Source organism: Abramis brama (genome assembly GCF_963993115.1).
Source record: "Abramis brama genome assembly, chromosome: 7".
NCBI classification, from domain to species: Eukaryota; Metazoa; Chordata; class Actinopteri; order Cypriniformes; family Leuciscidae; genus Abramis; species Abramis brama.
In genome coordinates, this window is record NC_139969.1 from 30,815,867 (window position 1) to 30,836,085 (window position 20,219).

Consider the following 20,219-nt stretch of genomic DNA (forward strand, 5'->3'; position numbering starts at 1 on the left):
CTATGCCTCTTTCTTGTCTCGTGTTTCTGTTGTTGTATGTGGTTCCCGGTGTGTGATCTCGTCTTGTTCCAGTCTCGGTGTCTCCTCGTTCCTGTTCGTGTCCCCGTGGATGTTCACCCTGGATTTGTCACGTCACGTCATCACCCTTCATCACGGCACATCTGACCATCGAAGTCCCTGCGCCACTATCCTGTTTCGCCCTGGACATTATCTATCATCAACTTGTTTACAATAAAGAGAAAAGAGTTAACTTGCATTTGCTTCCGTGTTTCTATCATGACAGATAACAGTGGCAACGAACAGTCAGCATGATTTAAAAAAACAACATATTCCAGCGCCAGATCATCTCTTATTTAACAAATGAACTAAATGAATATTCTGCTAGTCAACTGGTGTTTCCAGTGGTGGGGAAAATATCGACTCTGTCACAAATTGGTGGGGACATGTCCCACCTGCAAATTACTCCTATGTCCGAATCCAAATAGCTTCACTTCCTGTCTCCTGAGATCCATTAATCTGATCGATTTTTGAAGGCAGCATAGATGTATCCTTTTTTATAAGTCAAGGTTGGTGGTCAGTTTGTGATTAAAGGGACACCAGGCAAGTCTGAGTGTTTTTTCTCTACGTAGCTCCCCCTAGTGTCTGGTAGTAAATGCTTTCAAACACTCTGTCGTAAAAACGAACTGTTGTCCCTCCCCCCCTCGCCACGAGCAACCCAGCTGATCAGCTGTCAACCCAGCTGAGCAGAGGAACCGGCTATTTCAAAACCAGTTATGTCTACCAAGGCAAGTAAAGCAATATTTTCTTTCCAACTGATGGCGATTTTTTTATATATTTTTTTATTGTGTTGTCATGCATACTATTATATTTACCGGGAACGAACGATATGAACGAGGCGAACTACTGCTTTGGTGTTTGTTTGTTTTTGGGAGAATGGGCATGAGCATAAATATATATATATATATATCGGAGGCTAATATTTGTCTAAAGTTATATTAGTAAGGTCTATAAGTTAATCTGGTAGAATGACGGTTTACCTTTGCTTGTCTAAGAAAACATCAGAACGTTTTTTCTAGCTCGATCATGATATGTGCAACGTTTATTGCCTATTATCAGACGCGTTGACTTAGTGACATAAAATAAAAGTGTAAGTTACACAAATAAAACCGACAGAGGAACGGCCAAACAACTACAGAAATCAAACGTGTTTGCTAATGACAATGCTAACATCAAAGTTATAGTATCTAGGGTACTAGTAAGCCCGTAACAGACAGCGATCATAATAAAAACAGACAATAGCAAACATCCTGAGGTCGCAATTACTTGAAATTTAAATATTAAACACAGTTTATTCCAAAGATACTTACAAGTGCAACAGCAAGAAGGCCAGGTCAGCATCCGTTTTGCAGGCTTCTGTTTCTCTCAGTTCTCCCCATTCTGAAAAAGCCGGTCCGATATTTACTCAAGTCTGACTTCTTGCTCGGTCAGTCTCCCGTTTCCTCTTTCATTGGTCCTCCGACAAAGATTTCCTAGCTTTCTGCATCTTTTTTACAGCCTCAGCCATAACTCAATCTATCGTTGCCCTTTGCTTATAGCTAGCCGGTGCTTGAATAAAAGCGTGTACGTGTGCAGTGCCGTCAAGCAATTCGTTACATCGCGAGATCTGATATCGATACTTCCTGACGCCGACCCGCCGGCCCAAAGTTGCAAGTGAGTTTTTTCCGCTCTCGGGCACCAAGGGGGTGCGAAACCACCACCATTCAACTCGAAATAAGTAATATAACCATTCCACTGACTCCAAAGCTGTTCAGTTAAGGTTAAAAAGTTACCTAGAGCACCATTAAATGTACGTTTTTGACCAACGTTTTCCACTTTTGATGTAATTTATAGTGAGAAATGTTACTGTAGTAATTAAATATTCGCTTAGTTATCACCAAAGCTTGCTTTATTTTGTTGTTGATCATTAAACCATTATACTGTCTCAGAAGTCTGTTTGAAATCCGTTATGTGAGGTACCTTCGAGCAAACGCTGTCTGCTAGGCCGAGACAAGAAGTCAGCTGCCTAAGATTTCGGACGCAGCCCAAGTAAAACCCATTATAATCACTGACACTCTCTAGACTGGATACAATATACAGATGCCCGTTCAATTTCTGATGTACTCGACGCGCTTGAATCTGCTGACAGCAGGACAAACTAAGGTGTTAAGGCCAGTTCACACCAAGAACAATAAAAAGTCCTCTTGTTCGTTTTTTTGTTGTTGTTGCAGGGTGGCCTGGCTGCTGCCTACCACAGCATTTCAGTAAAGACTGTTGATTTTTATGAGACTTTGGTTTTAGTTCTCAAAATTTTCGTTTCGGCTCTAATGCTTGTTATTCCCCTGTATCGTCCACCAAAATCTCTATTTTTTTTCAGTGAACTGAATGAACTGTTAAATCTTACCTGTGCTATGTCCTCTTCTGTTTTACTACTTGGTGATTTCAATATACACGTTGATGCTGTTTATGCAGAATCCCCACAAACTTTTCAGTGTTCGAATATTTTAATTTTGTACAGCAAGTTGATTTTCCTACACAGTCAAAAGGTCACACATTTGACTTGTTTTGTACTGTTGGTTTACATAATGTTTTCTTGCCTGGTTCTCAAATTGGTCTGTCTGATCTTTTCATTGAAGTAAACTAGTAAACTGTGAATTGCCTCTTCCTTGCCCTAGGTTGAAATCCATCATAACTTAACATTACTCTGTGAATCCATTACTGTTTTCCACATCTGTACAAACTCACCTTTCTTACATTACTGAACATACTAGCTCTATTGATATCCTTGCCACATACAATATCTCCATTTCCACTGCCCTTGATATTCATGCCCCCCTTAAAAGTAGACTTGTAACTTCAACACACACATGTCCCAGGTTTACTCCTGAACTTCGCATCTTGAAAGCAGCTGGCAGTCGACTTGAACACCTCTAAAAGAAAACCGGTTTAAGTGTGCATTTTGCGGCTTACAAGGACCATACTGAGCTATACAAATCTACTTAAATACTGAACGCTCTAGCTACTATTCTACCCTTATTAGAAATACTTCCTCTCGACCTAAAAACACTGTTTTCCATAGTCAGTAAACTTACTAACCCTCCTGCACCTGACATGAGTAACTCAGCTGAGATCTGCGAGTCATTTCTACACTTCTTTCAAGATAAAATATTATATATAATCTCTTCCCGTCTATGTCCTACCCTACCCTCTCAGAGGACCTTCTCTCTGCCTTCACTCCTGGCACCTTCACTAACTTTGACCCTCCCACCCCAGCCTATATCTCAGAGCTAATCAAGGCACCAAACTCATCTTCATGTCATCTTGATCTGGCCCCTACTGCCTTACTTAAAAAGTGTGCTTCTGTAATTTCATTGCCCAAATTTGGGCCTTTACTCTTCATCATCTACATGCTTCCCTTAGGTCACATTATTCGTCATCATAGCAATAACTTCCATTCTACATTCGTTCCCAACGCACTGCTCCTTTCCCCATTCACTCCATTTCAGCTTTTATTTATGAAATAAATTCATGGATGACCAGTAATCCAATAATGGATACCCGTTCATTTCTGTATGCAATACAAGGTAGGGCCTACTTCTCATCGCATTCAAAGCTCTCCAAGGTCTGGTGTGAAACTTGTCCACAAGGCACAACTCAGGACAAGAGCATTTTTGATCCTGGCAAAGGAGGAAGGTCCAGGCTATAAAATCTTATAAATGTGTGCGAGGAGGCCCAGCCTGCAGTATCACAGACATCTTGTAGAGAAACCCCCGATAACAGGGCTTTAGAAGACTCTTAGTAGAATGCGCCCTAATCAGCAGAGGCGTAGGCAAACCGCCCTCCTCGTAAGCTGTAGATATTGCCTTGACGATCCATTTACTAATTGTCTGCTTTGATTCCTTCCTATGTGACCCAAAACACACTAATAGCTGGTCCGACTTCCTCCATTGAGAGGACCTATGCACATAGATTTCATAGATCACATAGAGCCCTGACCAGACAAAATAAATGGATCTTCTCCTGGTCCCCTGACACATGAGGTGGAGGATGGAAGGCCTGCAGGACTGTAGACTGAGCCACGTTAGTTGGCACCTTGGGCACATTTAGTTGGCACCTTGGGCACATTTGATTTAGTTCTCTGCAGGGGGGGATAACACACTTTTCTTAGCATTGAGCCTCAAACCCAAGCACCATATATGGCCAAGAACAACATCTCGATGCCGAACCGCCATCTCCTGTGACTGAGCTAGAATTAACCAGTCGTCTATGTAATTGAGGACACAAATACCCTGGAGTCTCAATGGAGCCAGTGCTGCATCCATGTATTTCGTTAAGTTGCGAGGGGATAATGCTAAGCCGAATGGAAGAGTCTGTTGACAGAAGAATGCTTTGCCCCCAAAAGCAAACCTCAGGAAATTCCTGTGTTGTGAAAGGATGTGGAAGTATGCGTCCCTCATATCTTTCATGACAAACCAGTCCTCTGACTTGATTTGACTCACGATCAAGGGGTTTGTTAACATCTTGAACCTGAATCTCCTCAGAGACCGCTTTAAGTGCCACAGATCTAGAATGGGAAACAACCCCCGATCCTTCTTTGGAACAATGAAGCACTGGACAATGAAGTAAGAATTTGGACTCCTTCCTGAGAGGAGGAATGTGCTCTATTTTCATTTGCCAAGAAGGACCGAACATTTCTTGCACCCTACCCTGCCCGGGGTCCACAACAGTTTTTAAGATACCGTTGAACCTTGGTGGACGGGACCCAAACTGGATCCTGCAACCTTTTCCCACCGTACGCAGGACCCACTGAGACACAATGTGTAGAAGTTTCCATGATTCTATGTAATCAACTAGGAGAACCAGTCTCTCGATACTAACCTCAGATACTTTGCAGATACTGAGTTCAGTGCCCTGCAAACTCCATGGAGCAGCTCTTTAATATCATTGAGACTGGCATCTTTGGCCTCATCTAATTCTCTAAGCAGGTCAGCTTGGTATGTCTGCATGATGGCCATTGTGTGCAGACATGCACCAGCCTGACCTGCCACCATATAACCGTCACAAATGCTACGTCAAGATTGGACTAGTTTCACACATACTGTACTTTAGACGCAATTACACAGAGGCGTACCCTGTTGTATCTTCTTTGATGCACTGCAAGTTCACTCAAAAGGGAATAATTTTGCTTTTCACTATCCCTCAAAAAAATTATGTTCCTTTCAAAAATAGTTAATGTCTATTTTTCTAAATGTCTGTTAAAGATAAAAAAAAAATCAATTTAGTAACATAATATTTTGGTTTACATGTTTTAGCTTCAATCAAATTTTGAGCAAGAACCTTTACCATGCAGCCATTTTAAGATAGAAAATAATAAAGTACGAAGTGACACATTCAGTATTTCCCAAATGAACCCTCGGAATGAAACTATGATTTGAAGTTTATTGCATTGCTCCTTTCTCAATTCCCTCGCTCCTTGTATTTTTATATGCGTCTCCTAAAACTTATCCGTTTCCTAAAATTTCTTTACCCATTTGTAATAACACATCCTCATCACCTTTGTTTAGTAGCTGAGAAGAGCTCCAGCTTGTTACTCCATTGGGATTCTGACACATGCTGGATCTAACTGCCGCTGGATCTAACTAATTTCCGCCCTGTCCCAGATCACCCTATTTGTCTGTATTAATTACTCAGAGTGATAAAGAGCATGTCTTAATGAAACTGACAGCACTGGGATGAGGTGGTGGTCTATATGCTGCTGGGATTGCCAGACATCAATCTTGAAATGTGCACAGGTGTATTATAGATGTCAAATGATACCAGTTTAATATGCAAGATAAATGCACATAATTCACATGATGCATGCCATTATCTACACTAATTTGCAAGATAAATGCACATAATCCACAAGATGCATGCCATTATCTACACTAATTTGCAAGATAAATGCACATGATCCACATGATGCATGACATTATCAACACAATAGCCTGAAATTATGCACTTTTAATGAACACATTTATAAAGTATATAATATAGGAATAATGTATGGCTCTATTTACAGCAATTGCTGTGTTCAGCCTTCATTGCAAAATGCATTAAATGGTATTCTACAAGTTACAAATGGTTAAAAAGAGGTTTAGTTTTTCAGATCTAATCCTATCCTATACTATCATCAGTTACTCGCCCTCATGTCATTTCATGAACAATATTTATATGTTAATAAGACTGATCAATGTTTGTATGTGCATAAAAGCCTAAACGAAATATATTCATCATATAAAGTGATCATGTCCCTTCAAGAGACTTGGATTTAACTTAATTCATATGGATTACTTTTACGATGTCATTAAGAACTTTTTTAAGAATGAAAGTTTAGGTGGAATGGACTTTGAATGGAGGGACAAAATTAAAAATATCTTCATTTGATTTTCAAAGATGAACAAAAGTCTTATGGCTTTGGAGCAACATAAGGGCAAACAAATGACAGATTTTTTTGTGTGAACTATAAGTGTGCTTTATACATTATATACTTGCAGTTAATATAATATTAATGAATTAAAAGGCTAATTAAGTGTACTTAAAGAGAGTATACATTTTTGTGACTGTTTAACACCTATAAGTACACTTTTAAGTTTTAACATTTTAAATCATAATGTTTTAATAATCTTTTGTCATGCTATAAAGAAGTACACTTATTTTGATGTGATGACTAACATACTAAAGCACATGTAAAGTACTTGATAATAATTTTAACTGTAGTGTGTTGTTTGATATGTAAAGTTGTAAAGTTATGTAAAGTTAATATATTTTAAATGTACTAAATTGCAACATCATTACAAATGTGTAATTACAAATTTAAATACATGGCATACAAGTTTCCATAGAAATGGCATTGAAATATATTTTAGTTCAGCATAATTGCATGTCAGTACATTCACAGTAGGCTACACTTTACTTTTAAATTAACTGAATTAAATGTGACTTTAAACTATAAGGTGTTGTCATTTAATATGTGTACTAAAACATTACGTTCAGTTTGCACTGGAGTATAATCTTTTTAAGTATATTATTTCTGTAATGAGTACTCTTTTTAAAAGTATGCTAAATTGTATTTTTTCTCAAGGGAACCCTTAAATTCTGTCAATATATTACTCAATTATGAAGTCCTATCCAATTCCATGTCTCTCATTTGAGTCTTACTAACTTTCGAGTACTATACCCAAAAATATTCCTTACTGTGATGATGAGGCCTTTTTCTTGGAAGTATTTGACCAGGGGGATGGCATTCTGTTTGAAATTAGTCAAGCGTCGATCGATAGCTTTAGGGTTGTCATCTGGGCGACCCTGCTGCTCCTCACGCTTCTCCAGACGCTCCTTCAGACGCTGGTTAGAGCAGGATAGAAACACCACCAGGTCTGGAGTACAGATCTACAGAGACAGAACAAAGGAGGTGAGTGTCTCCTAACTAGCAATGTCTCAGTTTAAGTTGATACTCATGGGCTCATTCACCTTCTGGCAGTCAAGTTTCAAAGTGACTGGCTGTGGTGATATGTGAAGACATAGCTATTAAGTGCCACTCTGCTCTCATACGTCTAACGCATGAGAGGCAAATAAGCATAGCTACATCAGGTGTCTTAGTCGTAACGTTCACACATGAAACCACAGGAAATGCTCAGTATTTTGTATGACTGAGGCTTTACAGAAATCTCACAGTCTTATTTTACATTGAAGGCTTTATTGTGCACAACAATATTGTTCAGTTGAAAATAAATCTGGTAGAGAAATTTAAAAAAAACAGTCGGTTGTTATGGTTACTGACACAGTTAAAGGGATGGTTCGGAGTAAAATCAACCTAGGGTCCTTTGCACCATGACCTCAAGCCAAACACCCCCCCCAGAAGCCTTTTTTCCCTTAGTCGAACATTATTAAAGTTAAAGCTTATTTAGAGATATCAGCCGAATGGCTTAGTGAAGGCGCTAATGGATCCTATGATGTATCTCGTAAATTACCCCACTAATAATGTCCAGAATGGTACCAAACTTCTACAGTAGTACAAATAGGTTCTGTACTCATAAAACGAGGCATTGGAAAGTTTGTAAGTACATCAGGAGTTTATTTAAATAACACTTGCCTGATGGCTAATGCTACCGCTAACCCGGACGTCAACGTCACTTTGGAAAAAGGTTTGGGAAAAGCACGTAAAAGTCCTGGCAGAAAGCGATGCATAAGGATGTATTGTAAATTATTATGTGTTAACAACTTAGTGTTGACTAATAATTGTTGCAAACTGGTACTACCAACAAAATATTAGTGCATTCCTGGAACTGGCTGTCGTTACACTACATCCTTATGCATCGTTTTCTGCCAGGAATTTTACGTGCTTTTCCCAAACCACTGAAGTGACGTCGACGTGCGGGTTAGCGGTAGCATAAGCCGTCAGGAAAGTGTTATTTAAATAAACTCCTGATGTACTTACAAACTTTCCAATGCCTCGTTTTATGAGGACAGAACCTATTTGTACTATCTGAAAAACCTATCTGTTTTTTCAATTTAAAACATTACAGTGTAATTGAACTCAATACAATCCTCACATAAACCCGTAATAAATGTCTAACAGGTAGGAAATATACAGAAATTTAATAAAATTATCAAAAGGTCTGCACTGCATAAATTATAAATTAAATATAGATTAATCCTTATTAAATCTACAAAAGTGCTTTAGTCAAGAGCAGCGAGTTATTTTCTCTGTTACCTTTGTTCTTTGATTAACATTAATGACAGAGAGAATTAGTGGCTGCTGTCACTTTAAAATCTGCCGCTGCTGCACATTATGTGGATCTCACAAGCGTCATATTTTCATACAACTCTCTATGTTCATTTAAGACTGCTCTTATGATGATACTCGAAAAAAACGGACATTTTGGCATAATTGTGTGTGTTTTTGGTCGTTCAAGCACAAAAGAGAACTCGATTCTGGCGCACTGTCTGTGCGCACGATACTGGCGCGTCTTTCTGTGCGTGTGCGTCAGGACATTCACAGCCACCGCGTTCTCTTTTGTTTTGTCGCATTGGCATGAATAAGAGCGTGATCATATAATGTAATGCTAGCCAAAGGATGACACAAAAAAACGGATGCTGCGTTAATTGCGTTAAATATTTTTTAATGTTAATCGAGGGTTTCTCTGCTTGTCATTCAACTAATTAAAGACTGGGAATATATATACAGTATATATATATATATACAGTATATATATATATATATATATATATACACAGTATATATATATATATATATATATAACAATACACTGAATGCTTTAACTAAAACCTTGGACTTTATCTTTTGTCTATGTGCCAAACTGGCAGCAGTTTATGTGAAATAAGTCTTAACAAAATGATGACCTCAAAAGGCAGATATTTGATGAAATGCACTGCCATACTCTTAACCAGTTGTCTGCTGGGAAGCCTTTTGGGAATGTGTACTTAAATAGTCACTGGAGGGGGAAAAAAAAAGACTAAAAATGTCCGTTCATAAATGCCTTAAAGCCTGTCACAAAAAAGAAAAGCATGATGATTATCTCAACAGAAGCATGGCAGGCAAAATGTCAGTGAAAGCTAAGACATTGAAATATATTTTTGCCATTTAAACTAGAATCCGTTCCTGCCATTCACTCCAAACTTATCTTTAAAAACGGACAGATCTGGATATACCGGAGGTCACATCATCAGTAAAAGGTCAACTGATTTGATAACTAAAGTGGGAAAATTGGTCAGTCGTTGTTGATTTTTTAAATAAAAAAACTTTGTAAAAAACTTTAAAAAAATGTGTTTTATATGGCTTATCAAATATTTAAGATATATTTGATATTCTGCACTATTTCTAGGTCACTTTTCACATTTGTGTCATTGAGCATGTGAACTCTTTATACAAAAGGTCTTTATACAAACTGTATATAGAAGGTCAGATGTTCTGGATTCCTTTGAAGCACATACGTTTCATCCTGAATCAATTCATAAAGCAGTGCAAGCTATGGTCTCGTGGGATGCCGTGAAGTGAAGATAAAAAGGCGCTGTCCCTTAGGGTTGTTAGAAAATATCTGACGTTTTGTTTTAAAGGGTATTACACCTAGAAGAACCCTCAGAGCCCCCGTCAATTATACCTCCCGATGCGTAGGCTAATACACAAGACAGACTGCCAATCTACCTGTGATCGTAACCCTCTGAGAAATGCTCCTGTCCTGCTCTTCTCACTTGTCTCTCTGCAGATTTACCTTTTTTTCGAATCTTCAAAATCTATTAATAATGTTAGTTTCCATTTGTTTTTTACCACCTCATTCATTCCAGTCAGTCATTATCATGCTTCTGTAAATTTCACCTATTGTTAGATCCAACTATTGTAAAGAATAATTCCCCCCAAACACGAAAATTCAGTATTTACTCACACTCATGTCGTTCCAAACATGTATGAATTTCAAAGAAATCTGGGACAACAGAATTTTTATTTTGAACTAGCCCTTTAAATAAATAGAGCTGAGGTCTTGCTAATTCCTGTCAGTGCAGAGCGTTAGTATTTCGCCCTCAGTTAAAACTCTGTGCTACTACATGCCAACTGCACTCAGAAAACAGCTTGTTGAAACAACCTCAAGCTTGTAACGCCATATTAGCAAAGACCCTTTAGTGCCGAAAAGAATGAAAACCATTATGAGCACATAGTATTTTATTAATTTGACAGTAAAGGCCACTAAAACAACAAACTAAGTCAACCGAAAAACTCTGCTGTCCAAAAGAATAAGTCTCTATGGCTTGTGTCTCACCCTAAAAGTAAGTCTACAAATTTTCTGTCTGCCAGTCGGAAATCAGAAGTTAAAAAAGTAACAGTAGTAGAATTAGTATTTAATGAGCTAAACCCAGTCCAAAATGGCACACAAAAGAAGATATTTGGAAAAATGTCTCCAGTGTTGTTTTGGACCCCATTGGTTTTCACAGTACGGACAAAATAGCTGTTTTGTTTTTTTTTTCACAAAGAAAAGAAAGTCGAACAGATTTCACCAAAATGTGAGGGCAAGGAGTTGTGGTCTTTAGCAAAGTAATTTACATTTTTCAAGTATCTGTACTGTCAGAGTATTTTTATGTTCTGAAATGTCTGAAATTTGATCTGAATAAATCAATTTCCACTACGAAATTGTCACAGTTATGCTCTGCATGGATTCACCAGAAGTGCGTCTCCTACTCCTACCCGAACAGAGGAGTTGGTTGGAGTATTTGGGCTGGGTTCTCCAGCATGGTGGCTTATTCATCACAACCTGCAACCCATAGCCCAGCCAGACGAAACCCCTGAGCCAACCGTAGACGAAGAGCTCGAGTGAGCCATGATGTATGAGTCAAAGACTAAAAGGAGGACAGAGCCAAACATCGCCCCGAAGGCCGAGCGTCATGAAATCTCTGATCACATCCAGCCGCTGATCCCATCACTCCAACTTGTTCCGTCGACCCGATGACTCCACCATGGCACCTCCCTACCTTGGCTCCACCAGATACCATCATCCTTATGGCTCCATCGGGTTCTTTCGCCCCTTCGGCATCGCCTTGGTCAGATATCAGCCTGCCTGCACCACAGACTTACTGCTGCGCTCCGTCTCTCCACCCCTTTGGCTCCACTGGGCTCCGCCTTCCCTCCGGCTCCGCCTTGGTCCTCAGTCACACCGGCTTCACCTCAGTCCTCTGGCACTTTGACTCCATGTCTCCGTCTGTGCCTAGGGCTCCACTTCCATCAAATCCATCATCATCAGTCATCCACCAGGTGCTGTCAGCCAAGTCTCCACCATGGCTCCTCGATCCGTAGACTCAGCCGTGTGCTTTCATCCTCACTGTGCTCTGGATCAACACCTGGCTACTCCTCATCCTCGCCTCCCTGACTCTTCCAATCATCATCACCATCTTGGCTTCTCCTGCTGGCACCTGTTCCTGTCTCCCGTCCTTCTCAGCCCCTCGTCCACCTCCAGAACCACCTCCTTGGCTGCGCCTTCCAGGAGGGGGGAATTCTGTCACAGCTATACTCTGTTTTGGTTTCATTTTCATTGTGTTCAGTTCCTGTTTGTGTCAATTTATATGTGGTTGTGTTACAAGTTTATCTCCTGAGTGTTCTGTTTGAATTAATATTAAAGACTATTTTTGTTCTTACTCCGTCGTTGTGAGCTTCTTTAAAGCCACCAACCATGACAGAAATGTATTAGCAATTATTTTAAATGAACCTGTTGAATTGGTTTGAAAATCGCTGATCCAATTAGACTGAACTTGAGTCAGCAAGCTGGTCTTGAGTCGACAACTCACTGATTCAATGATCCGGTCAAAGTGAGTCTCCAGTTAACAATTCACTCAAGTGTTTACAGTGGGGAGAACAAGTATTTGATACACAACTGATTTTACAGGTTTTCCTACTTACAAAGCATGTAGAGGTCTGTAATTTTTATCATAGGTACACTTCAACTGTGAGAGACAGAATCTAAAACAAAAATCCAGAAAATCACATTGTATGATTTTTAAATAATTAATTTGCATTTTATTGCATGACATAAGTATTTGATCACCTACCAACCAGTAAGAATTCCGGCTCTCAACAGACCTGTTAGTTTTTCTTTAAGAAGCTCCACTCATTACCTGTATTAACTGCACCTGTTTGAACTCGTTACCTGTATAAAAGACACCTGTCCACACACTCAATCAAACAGACTCCAACCTCTCCACAATGGCCAAGACCAGAGAGCTGTGTAAGGACATCAGGGATAAAATTGTAGACCTGCAAAAGGCTGGGATGGGCTACGGGACAATAGACAAGCAGCTTGGTGAGAAGGCAACAACTGTTGGCGCAATTATTAGAAAATGGAAGAAGTTCAAGATGACGGTCAATCTCCCTCGGTCTGGGGCACCATGCAAGATCTCACCTCGTGGGGCACCAATGATCATGAGGAAGGTGAGGGATCAGCCCAGAACTACATGGCAGGACCTGTTCAATGACCTGAAGAGAGCTGGGACCACAGTCTCAAAGAAAACTATTAGTAACACACTATGCCGTCATGGATTAAAATCCTGCAGTGCACGCGAGGTCCCCCTGCTCAAGCCAGCGCATGTCCAGGCCCGTCTGAAGTTTGCCAATGACCATCTGGACGATCCAGAGGAGGAATGGGAGAAGGTCATGTGGTCTGATGAGACAAAAATAGAGCTTTTTGGTCTAAACTCCACTCGCCGTGTTTGGAGGAAGAAGAAGGATGAGTACAACCCCAAGAACACCATTCCAAATGTGAAGCATGGAGGTGGAAACATCATTCTTTGGGGATGCTGTTCTGCAAAGGGGACAGGACGACTGCACCGTATTGAGGGGAGGATGGATGGGGCCATGTATCGCAAGATCTTGGCCAACAACTTCCTTCCCTCAGTAAGAGCATTGAAGATGGGTCGTGGCTGGGTCTTCCAGCATGACAACGACCTGAAACACACAGCCAGGGCAACTAAGGAGTGGCTCCGTAAGAAGCATCTCAAGGTCCTGGAGTGGCCTAGCCAGTCTCCAGACCTGAACCCAATAGAAAATCTTTGGAGGGAGCTGAAAGCCCGTATTGCCCAGCGACAGCCCCAAAACCTGAAGGATCTGGAGAAGGTCTGTATGGAGGAGTGGGCCAAAATCTCTGCTGTAGTGTGTGCAAACCTGGTCAAGAACTACAGGAAACGTATGATCTCTGTAATTGCAAACAAAGGTTTCTGTACCAAATATTAAGTTCTGCTTTTCTGATGTATCAGATACTTATGTCATGCAATAAAATGCAAATTAATTACTTAAAAATCATACAATGTGATTTTCTGGATTTTTGTTTTAGATTCCGTCACTCACAGTTGAAGAGTACCTATGATAAAAAATTACAGTTTCACTTTATTTTGATGGTCCCTTTAACACTGCACCTACATGTCTACTAACTCTCATTGGAGTGTTAGTTAAGTATTACTAGACTGGTAGGGTTAGGGTTAGATTAAGTTGACATGTAGTTGCAAAATTACTTATAGTCAGTAGAATGTCTGTTGGAGGACCATCACAATAAAGTGTTTGCAGATATTAAGCAAGACAGTCTATTTATACTCCAATGAAAGTTAGTTGACATATGGTTGCAAAGTTACTTATAGTCAACAGCACATTCAAAAGGGACCATCAAAATAAAGTGTTACCAAAATTACAGACTTCTACATGCTTTGTAAGTGGGAAAACCTGCAAAATCGGCAGTGTATCAAATACTTGTTCTCCCCACTATGTCTGACTCAAAATGAGTCAAGACTGGAGATCCTTGGAGCTTAAGTGTGTGTGTGCGACTGAAGGCATTAAAATGTTATTACTAATGCAAATGAAAATCACATTTAGGTCATGACTGTCAGTTGTGATCTAAACTTTCTTTAAAAGGGGAACTGTTTAAGCTCATGAAATTCTTGAATGTGGATATGTTACTCTGTAGAGGGCTACTCTAGGTAAAAAAAAATATATAATGTTAAATTAATCATGCAAAACTAATAATTAATACAACATTTCTGTTGCTGTAATTTCTATAAAACTAGTATGTGTGCACAGGGCTCTTCGTAACACATTTGGCCCCATGTAACGCCTGTTTCATATTGTGTCTTTACTGTTTGTCTCCACACATTTACACACATTTTGTTTTTCCTAATTTTACTATATGGTATTTTTTCCTAATAACTATGGTATATATATATTTTTTTATTTTCACTAGTTGCACACTTGAATTAACAGTAACTTAAATTGATATTTTATTGTTATATTAAAGTTTAATATTTTGCAACAGATCAATACATATTAAATGTCTCCGTTATGTCACTAATCTTCATTGACTAATGCAAGCTAATTGGTAATTCTTAATAATTTCTAATAATGTTAGACTGAGCTCTATCAGCCTAGGTATTTTGAACAGTATGATGGAGTAAATCAAATTGCAAAATAAAAAACATGATACAGTGACCAGTGTTTTTAAAAAAAACTAAAACTATAAATAAAATAAAAAATACTGAGTGTTACACTAGTGTAAATGGTGCCCACCAATGTCTGGTTGGGACAGAAAAATTACAAAAGAAACCCATCTAATAACAGTGACGTGGACAGCTACTCTGATTCTGGTGTGAGTGAGTGGAGACGGGTCTAATTTGCATATTCATAGAACCGCGTATACTAAATTAAGCAAGGGTATAGAGTTATATTCAAGCTATTTTAAGGCATGAAGATTTTCAAGGAAAAAAAGTTTAAATATGTCATTTTGGTGATCAAAGATGAGTTTTAAGGGATACAATTATTGACTACATGGGGACTTTAAGTCATTAGTCTGTGTATATATAGCCCTCATGTTCTCATTGTCTGGTGTCTAGCTTTGTTTGTGTAAACGCTGCTGGTGAGTTTATTTCATGGTTCTAGTCAAGTCAAGTCTTTGTTTATTTTGCATTTGATTAGAGCCTCGTCACATCATGGCTGTCACAACAGAGTCTGGTGACGTCATGGCCATCACACCAGAGTCCTGTCACGTCATGGCCACCATGCCAGAAACATATCATGTCATGGCCGCCACACCAGAGACTTCTCCTGCCTTAACCCCTGCCTTGACTCCCAAGGAAATAGCCCGCTCCTGGCCAGGAAGGCCAGTCTCATGCCTGCCACAGCCCATGAGCCAGTGCTCCTAATTCTGGTGGTCTCAGCACTCTCAAGTCCGGTGATCTCAGCTCTTTCTAGGCCGGTGGTCCCAGTATTCTTTAGCCCGGTGATCCCGAAGTTATTTCCCTTGTCCTCAGAGCTCCCAGTGTTGGTAGCCACCATTTTGTGTGTCTGGGCCATACATACTTCACCCAAGGCGAGGGTACGGAGGATGTCTACAAACTCACTGTGCCATGTGTCACAGCCACTGAGGCTATCTACGAAGTTTCTGTGTCTCCATGTCATGGCAACGGAGGCCATCCATGAACTTTCTGTGTTCCCTGTAATGGACATGGATGCAGTCTTATGCTCTGCCGAGGAGGTCATCTGCCGGCTCCACCCTGGTGCTCTCCATCCGCACTAGCTTCACCACGTCCACCTGATCCTCCATGGTCCAGGCCCGCCTCTGCTCCAGGATCCATGGTCTTGTTCCCTGCATCATGGTCCAGGTCCACCGCCATGCCATAATCCTGACCCCCCTTCTTCTTCATGGGCCTGAACCTCCACACCTCCCCCTTCTCATCCACCCTCCAGAACTGTTTTGTTATAATTGGCTGTTTCCTCCCTTTGAGGCGGGATATGTCATGTCTGGTTAGATTTTTGTCTCAGTTCCTGTTTTCATGTCTTTTATTTTGAAGTGTATTTGGTGCATCTGTTTATGCCATGAACAAGTTAAGTCTAATCATCATCTTGTTTTTGTATTTGTTCACTGCACATGAGTTCGTTCAACCTGCCTCTCAGTGGATGACTCGTTACAAGTATCCCTATAACATATGATATATATGACAGCCTTTTTACTGAATAGTCACTCTTTTGTAATGCTCAGCACATATATGGATATGGCTGAGTAAGTCCATGCCACCTTCTCCAGGACTGACATACAGGAATAATATTTAGCTGACATTTGAAAAAGCTGGAAAGACATGTCTCTCAGGTTTGCTCACTGTGTAGATATTTGGTAATCCTATAATGATCCCTGTTTAAGCTGTGGTCTGATCCCCTCTCATTCTGTGCTCATCTCATAATTGGGTTTTAAATCCCTTCATTGCTGCTGCTCAAAGCTAATTCAGTTACTGAGGTTAGCTGTGGTGACACCGTTATTGGTTGCCTGGTCACCGAACACACTGTCACACAGCACATAGTCTAGAGCCTGTTCAAATCTTTCTCCATCCCACAAACACACAATAATAATAATAAAAAGACTCATTGTTATTCATATAATCTCCTGCACTGGTAAATGTGTTTCCGTCTTCTCTGATCTGGCTTCATTGTATTCTATGCTTTCATTAAATCTAGCTAATCTCACACCCTCCATATTTGTTCCATAAGGATCAAAGGTTTTTTTGTCGTTGTCAATGTATATTGCTAAATTCTTATTTTGATTCAAGTTATTTTGTTATGTCTTTTTGGCAGTTGGTTGCTTAAAATTATATTTAATCCCCAAATGATTTTGTCATTACCCTCATGTTGATCCAAACGTGACTTTCTTCTGTGAAAAAAAAAAAGCCCAAAAAAAGAATATATTTTGACATTTTGAATGCCCATACAATAAAGGTCCAACGCTGTTTGGATAGGTTTTTTTTTTTTTTTGAAAGATCTTCATTTGTGTCCCACTGAAGAATGACATTTTTGATTAAAATATCCATTTAACCATAATCCTAAGGATGGAATATTTTTCCCATTTGAGTTTAACTTAAAAACTAACAATTTCCCCTGTAATAAATTTCATATTTTCATGTTAACTCATAAACTCACACTGAGAAAATCATTATAATTTATATATCTTATATATATAATTTATATATTTATATATCTTTATATATAAAGATAAATTATAATGATTTTCTCAGTGTGAGTTTATGAGTTAACATGAAAATATGTTTTTTTTTTTTTGGTGATTGATTGATATATATCTATCTATCTATCTATCTATCTATCTATCTATCTATCTATCTATCTATCTATCTATCTATCTATGCCATCCATGTGACAGTGTCAAAGTGTAACCTACTGTAATGTATTTGGTTTAATCTGTCATATTACATTTTTGACATTTTACTCAAGTGGTTATGAATTTAAATATTTTAGGCAATATTACATGAAGTACATGTAGCCTACTGGATAAAACATGTTGTGCAATAAAGTGTTGAGAAAAGCTGAAAGACTGTGCTGAATGATGGCTGTTGTGCCCCAGAAGGCTTGCGAGGTGCAGCCTGTCACACAAAATTCAAGATTTTTTTTGGCATGCTTTCACTCATAAATTCTCTCACTGACTGTTCCGGCACCTCCAGGAAAAGGCAGAGATAGAGAGAATAAGGACGCTCACAGGGGAATCTATGCCTGAATCTGGGTCCCCATTAAACCGTGACAGCCAGCAGACAGGAAGTAAACTAATTAATCGGTAAAGCCAGCCATCACTTAACATTTACTTTAGTAATATACAGGAATGTGCCATTTATGAGCTTGTATCATGTAAAAATCCTAGTGACGGAAATGAGCTTTTCAATAAAGAGGTGATACTTTCCCCCTTAAACTGATTTCCAGGGCATCATCTTTTGTGTCAAGACTGAATCAAGTTTTGACAATTGCAATCATAAGACACTTTTACCAATCAAATAAAATAAGTATTAACAAAATCCATCTTTGCATTGCAGTAGTGACAGATGTTGAATCTTAAGTGGCATTTAGTCTGCATTTAATCAGACGGTTTATGTGCCATGAATGCATTTACACTGCAATTACAATTGAATTAATACTGATATGAGACTTATTTTTTTAATATTATATTTTAAATATAGAAATATGAAATTATTAGAAAAATTGTTTAAAATGAAACAAAAATCGCCTGTTTGCCTGCCACGGGAGAGGATTTATGAATGGCAGTGAAGCGACACAACTGACGCTGGTAGTTCACATGATATTGACAACATGGCGAATGCAGTACGTCCAGTTTAATTCATACTACACATTCATACTATATAGAACATACTTTTTTAGCGACCGTGAAGTAATTACTTATTCAAAATAAGTACCTACTCCTACCTAAAAGAGATTTCGGACACAGCCACTGTCTTTATGAATGGGTCATTGAATAATTCACTCAACTGATTCATTCACAATGGCTGATTTATTCAGGAACAAAGCAAGTGAATGTCTTAATGAATCAATGACCTTGAACCATTCATAATTTAACCAATTCATTCAAAAACGCATATTCATTCAGTAATAAAACACTGTTGTTTATAGATGCACAACATTTCTGTTGTAGCTTTGTTTTGAACTATTTTTGTTGACTAAAAAAAAGAGCAAAAACTGACCAAATTGTGTTTAAAAAAGTAATCCACTTCAGATTAACGTCTTGTTTATTGGATACAATCATTGGCATTTTTGTTTCAAGTCACCATTCATTTCTGACACTTAAAGAAATGTGAGAAATTTCCCCCCACCAGCCAGAGTAGCTGGAGTTTTTATATATTTTATAATATAATTTTAAGGATCTATTTCTACTTCACCTGACTGGACTGAAAAAGTACTATTGAAATTCAAATTGGTAGTGTAACCTGTATTTGTAAATGTAATTGTAGTTCTATGTCTGTTTAGTTTCATGGTGTTTTGGTTCTGTTTTCCCTGTTCCCGTTTCCCGCCTGTGTTTCTGATCATTATTAGTCTCCCTGGTAGTGAATCAGTTCCTGCACCTGTTCTTTTTTACTTTGATTACTCCCTTTGTATTTAAGCCCTCAGTTTCCTTTGTTTCAGTGTCCGGTATTGTCTTTGCTTTATGTGGTTGCTCATGCAAGTTTGCTCATGCAAGCCATATAATCGCATATTATACATTAAATATCCACTTATTGCCGGGTGATTGTGACTTCACACATCATTTTCACATGGAAACGAGCCTGGCTAGGACACAGTGTGACATTTTGTCTGCAAGTGCGATCGGCAGATGAGGCAAAATTACCCGCCACTGCGCAAAAATACCTGCATGCCATTACATGCCGTACCTGCAAAAGGAAATCAACAGATAATGTGACATCACGAGTTCATTTCTGAGATAAGCATCTGGAAAAATCGGTTTTCCGGCAGCAACAAGAGCATACCTCACAGATCTCTGTCTATGAGGATCATTGATGTGAAATTAGGAAGGCTGTAAAGAGACGGAGAGAGAGGCGAAAGCATATCTGATTCTTGGGTGCTCATTAAATTTTACTGCTCATGTGGACAGAATGAACTCGGTGATCGCTTCATTCGCAGCCTAGAAAAAGCACTGTGTGACATTTGCAGGTGGTGACTCTTGTGTATCTCACAAGCAATCTTGTGTTTATGTAAAACTTGAAGGTTAATTCGAGAATGACAGCAAGTGCGGTGACTAGAAAGGGGCAGCTGAGTTTTTATTTAGCTGTAATAGCTAACATACTATCTTTTAAGCCCACTGTCTTACAGGAAATAGAAAAAG

The 20,219-nt window shown here is 39.1% G+C and overlaps 1 protein-coding gene across 2 annotated transcripts in view; it reads right to left on the reverse strand.

Moving 5' to 3' along the window:
* ak5 (adenylate kinase 5) overlaps positions 1–20,219 on the reverse strand; it is an 89,848-nt gene that overhangs the window by 52,742 nt on the left and 16,887 nt on the right. For both annotated transcript variants that reach the window (XM_084120066.1, XM_084120067.1), the window contains exon 6: positions 7,273–7,464. In XM_084120066.1, coding sequence (XP_083976192.1) covers positions 7,273–7,464 — 192 coding nt within the window. The remainder of the gene's footprint in view (positions 1–7,272; positions 7,465–20,219) is intronic.